The following is a 9,973-nucleotide window of genomic DNA, read 5'->3' on the forward strand; positions in this document are numbered from 1 at the left end:
TCCCTCTCAGTCTGTATCAACCTTTAAATATACGGGAGACGAGGAAATGATGACTGTCTTGAAAGCACTTCCTCACGCAGAGGGGCAGATGCATGCGCCTCGTTTGTCTAGCGCAAAGCCCCAGACTTCGCATACGCCGCTTCTTCCAGCCAGCAGGTCCTCACTCTGTACACGCAGCAGCAAACAGCCAACCGAAGAGAGAAGAAACATGAAAAATATGAATTTCGCTCAGCCCCGGATAGAAGCAGCGCTTAGACAAGACAAATAGCTGCAAATTCCGCGATTTAAGAAGCACAAGTCAAGCCCCTTTCGCTTTCAACTCAGCCCCAAATCAGGCCAGATGAATAAAGCAAGCTACTCAGCACACGGCAAACTAGCCAGGTAGGGTGAGATCAGCTTGCCGCACAAATGACTGGCGTGTTTCTTACCCCGAAAACCGCATTTATGACTTGCGGCTCCGCGCATTCGCTGTCTTCAGCTTGGGGTAGACGGAATATTCCAGAGAGTGAAGGGCCGCCAGCATTTTCTGCAGCAGCAGCAGTGGCAGGAAACCACGAAAGCCCGCATTAAGAAGTGCTGCAGAAGCTCTGTGGGGCCCCAGGGAAAGGAAACATGTGCAAACAAAAAGGAAACCCGCAGCAGACAGAAGTGCGCGCCTAAGTGTTTACTGACCGCTGCGGAAGTCACAAGTGCCGTGCAAGTGCATAGCCCAGAGCCGCTTGCGCTTCACAGCCCTCACAACTCCCTCGCCGTCCGAGGCTGCTGCCTCCCCCCCCTCTGCCTTCGTCTGGGGCTGCAGCAGCACATCGACAGCCCCGCAGCCGCCAACCAGCAAGAAGACGCGGCAGCGGGGAAAGGCCTGCTGCAAGTGGCTCCGCAGCGACGCCTTGCCCCCTTGCATTTGAACTCGCACGAGAGAGCAGCCCGCCACTAGTGCTGCAGGGGTTGTGGCAGCAGAAGGAAGCGGGGGGGAACTGGCGCTGCTGCTGCACAGCGTAGTGGGCTCGGTTTTCTTCTTTTGTTTGCGGGCTGGTGCTTCGCTTTCTGAAGGTGCGGTGTCAGTACACCCTGCATCGTCCACGGACTCACGTTTTCTCTTCGATTTCTTGCCCGATCTTGACTTGGCTGGAGCAGCAGCAGCTGCTGCTGCTGCTGCTGCTGCCGCCTCTGCTTCTGATTCCCCATCTGACTCCGCCTCTTGGGTGTCGTTCGCTGCCCTTATGATGCTGCAGGCGGTGTCTGTAAGCAAGAGGCACACGAAACTGGAGGCAGCACCTCAAGGGCAACAGCATAACCTTCAAACGCAGCAGCAGCACGAGGTGCAGCAGCAGCAGGCGGGCGTGGCTTTCGTTGCGCAGCATCTTAAGGCCAACAGCACAAACTTCAAAACTCAGCAGCAGCAGGAGGTGCAGCAGCAGCAGGCGGGCTTGCCTTTGGTTGCATTGAGAGTTGCTCCTTTCACGAAGTTGGCGTATAGGCCGCTGCACGCGAACAAACATAGCAGCAAAAGAGCAACGAGAGAAATAATAAAAAACGAAAAATAAATAAATAAATAAAAGACCAGAACACAAATGCAGATGCAGGCAACCTTCTGGCGGCCCAGCCCACAGAAACGGAAACTCGACGGAAATTCAGAAACCCAGAAGCGGCAGAGTGACAGAAACAGAAAAGCAAATAAGAACAGAAATAACAGCAGAAAGATCAAGTGCACACACAGAATGGTAACAATTAAAATTAATCAAAAAGAGAAGAAACACACCTGGAACTCTGCGGTTTCCCGTCTTCATTGAACATAATGTGGTTGTTCTGAGAAGCCTTCTCAGAGGCGACACCCCCAAGGCCGCCTTTGCGGCCCCGCCGGTTGTTGGCCTGGCTGAGGCCATCGTGGAGCTGCTGCAGCAAATGAGACTCCATTGGGGCTGAACTTTGCTGCTCTTGCTACTGCTGCTTCTCCTGGTGCTGCCCTCCTTGCTGCTGCTGCTGCTGCAAGCAGAATAAGCGAGAAAAAGGAAGCCCCTGTAGGCTCCCGACCTCCACTCTCAGGCGCTGCAGCAGGCCAGGTGGCAGCAGAAGATCCTCAGGCCAAGAGAAGAGAGGCCATGAAACAAATTGCAACAAGTCGAGGGCTGGCTGGGGTTGCACACTCTTGCTTAGCAAGTCAGACTGGTCCGCGGGCCGTGCTGCTGCATGTGTTATAGCTCTCAGGCTGCTGCAAGTGGATTATAAATAGTTAGTTTGCGCCAAATGGAAAGAAGTCTGGTGCGGAGGCAGCGGCTGCTGTTTCCCTCCACCTCCCCGTGAGTGAGATCTCTTCAAACTCAAATATCAGGGACAAAAAGCCTAAAAATCACAAATCAAAGCTTATTGAGGAGTTTTCTTCTAAAGATTTACAGGCGAAGCGGAGTACGAGGCTTGGGCCCCAGCACATGCAACACAAGGCTTTGTGGGGCCCCACAAAAACATGTTTGCGGCTTTCTCTGGAGCCTGGAGGCCTTCTTCTAAGCCATTGCTCGTTTAAGATAATGAGAGGTAATTTTACATAAGAAAATAACTCGGGCGTGAGACCACAATTTCGTGCATCCGAGAGCCTCAGCGCGCTGTCGACAGGACGTAGAAAATAAACGTTTCAGCGGCCAGAAGTTTAGATTTCGACACTCAACGCTTAATACTTTTAGCACATTACTTAATCGGTATAAGGAGATTTTTCATATCAGGCGCAGAAATGGGATCTCTACCAACGAGCATGATACTTCGCCGCTCCCTGTGTAATGCAAGTCCCGCCAGTTACTTCCATAAAAGCAGCGTTGTAAGTATGAGCCTCACGGAGATTATTATTTTTACGGCCACGCTTGGCTTGTCTTCAACGCTTTTCGATTTTGTACCTAGAAAATATGTAAGTGCCTGTGTTGATTGCCTCCTTTTCAGCCCACGGTGAACTACGCTTCCACTTCATACTACTCTAGCACGAAAACACAGCATTTCTTTCACGTGGGAGATGTTATGGCTGTCTGAGTTGGAAGAAAACAGAGGCTAAGAGAGGCTGTGTTGCCTTTGATGTGCCAAAAGTTGGAGATTTAGAGTACTAAAATCTAAAGCAAAGTTCGCGAAATGCTTCTCTACGCTGACATGGACGGTCTATACGTGAAACAGCACTCTAAGAGCAATGGCGGTAAAGATGAATTCCGGGCCAATGGCCTATTTTTGAAAGGCAGATGAGTTTGCCTGTTGCCAGAAGATGGAGTGTGCGAAGACACAAACAGTTAAGGGCTCCATGCCTTCTGTAAATGCAAATTGAATTGCCGAGTGCGAGTTACTACACAAGAAACGCAGACTGTTGATTAGGCCCTTGCCTTCTTGCGCTGTATTCAGAAGCGTACCTAGTGAGGGGGAGAAGCACAGTGCATATATATAATAATAACTCATCCAGAAATGGCTTTATGAGCTTGAGTAGACTTTTAATTTGGTTGTTGATTCATAGTCAATACAGATTGCAAGTACGGCGAAGCCTTCACTGCCTGCTTTACTGCGTAATTGCGGAGTGCTCCCCATGTACTGCAAAGGCACCAATTAGAAGTAGTCCACTTCGGTTTTATGAGTTTCCCAACTTCAGGAAACCCAAATTCACAGTATTTTTTAGTGGTTGAATCACGTGAAGCTTTTAGCAAAAAGTTTTTAAAGCCATCTTGAGGCAGGGTTGCCTTCCTGCCTGAAGGCAGTGTAATCTTAGGAGCTGCAAAGGTGTGGGGTTCTTCTCATTCAGTTGTCCTCACTGTTGCAGCAACAAGAAACAAGAGGGCTATAAAGGAGCCGCTTTGGTAGATGTTCCCCCGACACCACAGCGATAGCAGACAACCACAGGCTCAAGCTACGTGAAGTGTAGAAGTGTGAGAGTGAGTTTCGCTGCCTTAATGGCTGTTTTGTATCATCGCTTGGACTTACGGTGTTGGGTTTCCACGTGTACACGATGAAGTATAGGACTATGTTGATGAACAAAACGTCAGACACACAAGAAACCTAACACGAGTAATCATGAGTAATCATGAAAGCACTCACCTGCACAACTGGCTTTCTCGAATGTGGTTCTGCAAGATCTGCCAGTTTCATTTCTTGCGGCTGGTGCGGTATGGTAGCAGCTTTCTTGTGCTTGTGGGGGCGCAATGCACACAAGCAAAGTCAGGTTCCCTTAGATCACATGATTAGTGTGAGTTCCACTGCTACCTACGCGGAATTCTAATTGAGTGTAAGCACAGGTGAGACGTGCATAGTTCATTGGGGCCTTCTGCATAAGAATGCGAAGAAGATCACCGCCTCGAACCCTTCGTGAAGCTCAAAGGGAGACTGAACAGACGGGAGACGCTCGTGCAAGACCCCCTGCAGTGTCTTCAGAGTCCAAATAACTATGAGTCTTGAGCCATCAGCTTACAAACAGAAATAAACATCTATGCCCGGACATGGAGGCTGTGCCCTTGCGAACTAGAATAGAGCCGACAGCTACTGTAGTTTCGGCAATCGGCATGGGTCTTGCAGTTCCAGCTGTGGGTGTTTAAGGTTCTTTCAAAGGACCTCTAAGTATGAAGGCAGAACTGGCTAAACTGAAGGAGTTTATCAGAAGGAGGCAACTGTGTGCCTGTGCAGACACATATTAGTGCCCTCTTTAGTGCATCTAGCAGGCAGAGAAGACCATGCAGGCCGGTCAGCCTCCAGTTTCGCAATGGAAGTGCACTGTTGCAGCTTTTGCGTCTTTTGTTCACAAGAGATACGACGCAAAGCGGCAGTAATAGCAGAAGCAACGGCACCAACTGAAGTAACACTCGCGAAAACGCCAATAGCGACGGCAAAAGTCGAAAATGAACATAGTACTGTGAACAATGGTTCAACGACAGCGCAGAAAGGGTGCCTACCCTTTCAGTTGAATAGGGTGCGCAGCTCTGCTATTCTTCCCCCATTAATTTGACTCGAGTTTGTACAGCCTGTGCAGCAGGCAGCTCTTTGTCACTAAGGGGGAACCCTAGACTTCTTAACAAGTAGCACAAAGAAACTGAATTGCTAAGGCACATTAGCTCTTGACGTTTCCAATATCTGTCCCAATTTTGTACATTGCGACACCTTTCTCGCCGTTGGTGAGGCGGAAGAATTAAATCAATTATCAAAAAGGGCTTAGAATGCATGCAGATTTAGGACTTTCTGTTGCTAAGAGCTTTTCTGTAGTTTCTTGGTGCTTTTCTGCTGATTTGAACTTGGCGTGGTCACTTCCTCCTCTCCACACACGTGGCACAAGTGCGCAGGCCGAGACCTACTGCATGCGGTGGCAGTTTGGCAAATGTAGCAGATTCATTAAAGATAAAACAATAAATAATACTTTTTTTGCAGAGGAACGGAAAGATCAGGATATAGTGGCTCACGCCAGTGCAGACCAGTGGTTGACGCCACTCATCGAAGCCCCAAGCCAAGCCATTGGTTCGAATCCGATTTCTTCTGAAACAACCAGTTAACCAAATATAGACTTCGTCATTGAGTTTTTAGTTTTAATTTATTTTGAGTCGTAGGGGGTAGACGGAGTCCAGCGAGGCTCGCAGAACGGGCAGCAGTTGCTTCCTCTTCCCAGGTTGTAGAGAAAGCTGCAACGAAAGCACCACTGACTGCAGTTTTTGTCCTTTTCTTACGTTGAGTCTTCGGTATTGAACTGAAAGGATTAGTTTGTTTGGGCCCTACCATGGCTCTGGGTGAGCTAGCAGCTGAGTCGGCGGCTCGGGTCTTGTCTTTCTTTCTTCAGCAGCTAAGTTCAAACGCATGCAAAAGTAAGATATAATGGATTCACGCAGAGGCAGCCCTCCCCGAATTTCTTCTCCTTTGTCCTCAAGTCGGCCCAGCGGCTCCTCTCCTTCTTCTTTTTTATCCAGTTCAAAACCAAGTGCTCGGACGCCCGGCAACGGAAATGCCAACTCTAGCCGCTACAGCAGAAGTAGCCTCCGTAGCAGCAGCAGCAGTAGCAGTAGCAGCAATAGCAGCAGCAGCAGTAGCAGCAGCAGCAGCAGTTCGTCCGGCTCTTTCTGTGAGTCACACCTCCAAATGCCCTTCTCATTAACTTTCGCGTGTCTCACATGCCTCTCTACTTTCGCCTTCATACGTTGCTGCTTCCCTTAGTACTGCCACTGTCGCTGCCTTCAGTCTCGCTGCTGCTGCTGCTGCGGCTGCTGCTGCTGCTGTTGGTTGATGCTGCTGCTGCTGCTGCTGCGAATTGTCTGATCACTGCTCCTACCTGCCATTGACGTCGGGTTCCCACTGAGCTCCTGTTGCTTTCTTTCATGGAAATAATTAAATTTAGAACTAAGTCTGCATGGAAATCTTTAATGCATAGAAAGCGAACTTGACCATTTTAAAGAATTGCTTTGAAAGTGACAGCAGCTTCTTGATTCCTTTTCCGTTTCTGTTGCTTCCTGCTGTTGCTACCAGCAGCAGAAAGACCAGCATTCTTTGACGAAATTCTTTTTCAAAGAGAGGCATTAAAGGGTTTTTCTTATTCGTTCTGAATTTAATCTTTGAATTAACTTTTGTTTAAATCTATTTGTTTGCTTCTGCTGCTGCTTCTCAGTTGCAAACGCTGCTGCTGCCCGCGCCGCCGGCCTCGAGGACCCAGGGGGCCCCGACTCTGTCTACGGCGCCCACATTTCTGTCTTGTGTTTAAATGCTTATCTTGTCCCTCCAGTTGTCTCTTGGAATCCTTACTTGTGGGCCCCCTTTTGGAGCTGCAAGAGGCCCTTCGAGAGGGCGGAGCAGGTCTGCCAAATTAGCTGCAAGGGCCTCTACATTTTAAGCATTTTTAGTCCGTTGCTGCTGCATGCAGTAGAGGAGCTTCTACGTTTAAAGCATTTTAAATTAATTGCTGTTGCATGCAATAAAGAGGCCTCTGCATTTAAAGCAATTTAAGTCAATTGCTGCTGCATGCAGTAAAGGGGCCTCTACATTTAAAGCATTTTAAGTCAATTGCTGCTGCATGCAGTAAAGGGGCTTCTGGATTTTGGGCATTTTTACTCAGTTGCTGCTGCATGCAGCAAAGGTGTCCTTCATATTTAAAGCATTTTAAGTTAGTGCTGCTGCATGCAGTGCAGGGGCCCTGCTTATCTTAAGCATTTTAAATCAGTTGCTGCTGCATGCAGCGCAGGGGCCTTCTATATCTCGAGCGCTTCAAATCAATTGCTGCTGCATGCATTGTCAATACTTCTCCTCGCCAAGAAGACTCCTGCTTTTTTTTGTCTGTCTTCACTTATATCAAAATTTTCGCCACCAGTTTGTGATTAGTGTGGCCACTTCATTTATTTTATACTTTTTCCCCAAATATGAATGTGCAGGTTTTCACGTTCAAGTACATTTTGTTATCTTCTTATTTGTGCGGACTCAAACTTGCATTTTATTGTTTATAATGACTCTGCTGCAGCTTTGAGCCTCTTGCTGCTGCTGCATGCGCCTGCCAGTGCATGCGTCTGCCTGTGCATGCATGTGCTGGCGCATGCATGTGCTGGTGCATGCGTGTGCCTGTGCACGGTGCATTTGTGCATGCGTTTGTGCATGCGTTTTACATGCGTTTCTGCATGCAGATAGGGCGTTTGGCGGCGCAGTACGACGTGGTGTGCTTGCAAGAAGTTTGGGGGGCGAATCTGCAAGGATTGAACTCAATGGTGCTGCCAACTCACAGCATTTTGCCGGAGACGCAGTCGAAGGGTTTGGGGGCTTTGGTGAGCGAGGTGGTGGACCCGGTGTGTCTGTACACCCGAAAGACCGGGGGCCTCTGGTTCGCATGGCGAGTTTCGAAGTGCCGCTTTTTGGGAATGGAGCGGCAGCTGTTTGGCGCAGCAGCTCGCGTGCCGTTTTCAAATCAAAATGTAACTTCTGTGGACTTGGATGTCAGTTCAACTTTTCCTGGAAAGCGACTTGTGCTCATCGGCACGCACTTCAGCGTGCTGGGCCGCCGGCCCCGCAGCGAGAACCTCCGCCAGCTAGCCAGCTTCGCGAAGCAGCTGGCCTGGAAGCAGTACCTGCACTGGCTAGCCAGGCAGCTAGCTGGCACCGCCGGCAGCAGCAGCAGCAGCAGCAGCAGCAGCGCGCCCCCCTCCTTCGTGGCCGACACTGCTGTGCTGCTGCTCGGGGACTTCAACATGGACCCCACGCGCTGCCCCCGGGACTACAGAAAGCTCTGCACTTTGGGGGGCTGCGGAGTTTTGCGGGACTTGTTTGCTGCTGAAAACAATCCGAACTTTGCTTCGCAGTTCACGCAAATGTCTCAGGAAGGCGGGCAGCAAATAAAAACGAAAAGCGGAAAAGTCCACTTCGCCGGAAACAGCCTCTTTCCCTGGCCCTATCGAGGTGCGCACACTTGCTGCACAGCTCTTCTCCAGACACTTCTGCTGCTGATCTGCAAATGCTTCTTTTGCTTTTGCATCCGATTCAACTCTTTCTTTTTCTCCAAGTGTCTTCTGCGGGCTGTGAAAGTGGGACGCGCAGCTTTGCTGGCGCTGCTGCTGCTGCTGCTGCTGTTGCTGCAGCTGTTGCTGCAGCTGTTGCTGCTGCTGTTGCTGCTGCTGTTGCTGCTGCTGCTGTTGCTGTTGCTGCTGTTGCTGCTGCTGCTGCTGCAGCTGCTGCTGGTGGTATGTCTTGTGCTGCAGGGCGGGTGGATTACATTTTTGGGGTGGACAGTGTCTTTCTGGAGGCGGACGAAGTTTTGTCGTTAGTTGAAAAGTTTCCTCCCGAAGAAGTTGTGGGGCCGGAGTTTGAAGAAATGGATATTCCCATTTTGAAGGAGGGGGGTTTGGTGGTGACTTTTGAGAAAATCCACTGTCTCGGTGAGTCCCAGCAGCAGCAGCAAAGCAGCACTTTTTGAAAATAAAAAAAGAAAAACAAATCAATTACTCAGTACACAGAAACGCATGCAAGCCCATGCACAGACAGACACGGCTGTTGCTGCCGCTAGAAAGTGCTGCACTGCAGCAGCAGCGGCAGCAGCAGTGGCTGCAGTTTTCCGAGCTGCAGCTGCTGCGTGCTTTCCGTGTGCCGCGTGTTGCAGTGTTTGCTGCGCTGTATTTGCTGCCACTGCCATTGCCACTGCTGTTGCTGCTGCTGCTGCTGCTGCTGCTGCAGGGATGGACATAATTGCGCAGCGTTACGGGCAAGAACTCTCAGACCACTGGCCCCTGTCTGCCCGCCTGTGCATTGGGGCCCCCCAAGTTCGAAAAGAAGATTTGCCGCGGCCGGAGAAGCAGCAGCTGCTGCGGGGGCCCTCGCTGTGTCTGGACCCTTTCAACAGGGGCCCCCGGGGACCCCGGCAGCCAGTGGCCAGTGTGGAAGCTGAGAAGCAATTAGCTGCTAATCAGCTGGCAGGATGGAGGCAAACTAGGGCCCCCTCTACTCTGACGGTTTCTCCAGAAGTGAGGAGGCTGCAGCAGCAGCAGCAGGAGAGAAGACGTGCAGCGGCCGCTGCTGCTGCTGCTGCTGCAGCCGAGGCAGCAGCAGCGGAGGCTGCGCAGACTGCGGACTGGGAAACGCAGCAAGAAGAACTGCAGCAGCCGCAAGACCTGCAGCAGCCTGATGCTACGCAGCAAGAAAGCAGTTCAAGTTCAGAGTCTGAGGCCCCTAGCCCACAAACAGCAGAAGCAGCGGAGGCTCCGCTGCAGCGGGAACCCAGCGCTGCGCCTGCTGCTGCGCCTGCTGCTGCGCCTGCTGCTGCGCCAGGTTTGTCCTTTTCTCTTTTTGCACTTTTTACCCTCTGCTGCTCACCAAAAGGGAGTTCTGTGTGTCGGGGGTGCACACGGGAAACACTTGAACGCGAAACGAGTTGCTGCTGCAGCATTTTGCTGCTGCCGCTGCTGCTGCCTTTGTTTCCTGCTTTTCTGCAGGACGAGCCAAAGAAAAGGGAGTGCCTCTCGCAGCCCGAAGAGCTCTTGCTGCAATGAATGCCAGACGCAAACCTCAAAGAATGTAA

At 50.8% G+C, this 9,973-nt stretch overlaps 2 protein-coding genes across 2 annotated transcripts; one reads left to right on the top strand and one right to left on the bottom strand.

Annotated features, from left to right (window-relative positions):
* Positions 1-72: 72 nt before the first annotated feature.
* On the bottom strand, positions 73-1,914 carry ETH_00025395 (uncharacterized protein; the record flags this gene model as incomplete). The annotated part of the gene is made up of 4 exons (XM_013372648.1): positions 73-165; positions 429-526; positions 673-1,262; positions 1,760-1,914. 4 exons carry the CDS (start codon positions 1,912-1,914, stop codon positions 73-75), a joined length of 936 nt encoding a protein of 311 aa, XP_013228102.1.
* Positions 1,915-5,808: 3,894 nt separating this feature from the next.
* ETH_00025400 (endonuclease/exonuclease/phosphatase domain-containing protein, putative) lies at positions 5,809-9,973 on the top strand (the record flags this gene model as incomplete). The annotated part of the gene is made up of 6 exons (XM_013372649.1): positions 5,809-6,052; positions 6,593-6,777; positions 7,596-8,361; positions 8,661-8,837; positions 9,133-9,723; positions 9,888-9,973. The coding sequence occupies 6 exons, from the start codon at positions 5,809-5,811 to the stop codon at positions 9,971-9,973; spliced, it is 2,049 nt and encodes a 682-aa protein (XP_013228103.1).

The sequence above is a fragment of the Eimeria tenella genome, genomic scaffold (genome assembly GCF_000499545.2).
Source record: "Eimeria tenella Houghton genomic scaffold, Eth_scaff101, whole genome shotgun sequence".
In the NCBI taxonomy this organism is placed as follows: domain Eukaryota; phylum Apicomplexa; class Conoidasida; order Eucoccidiorida; family Eimeriidae; genus Eimeria; species Eimeria tenella.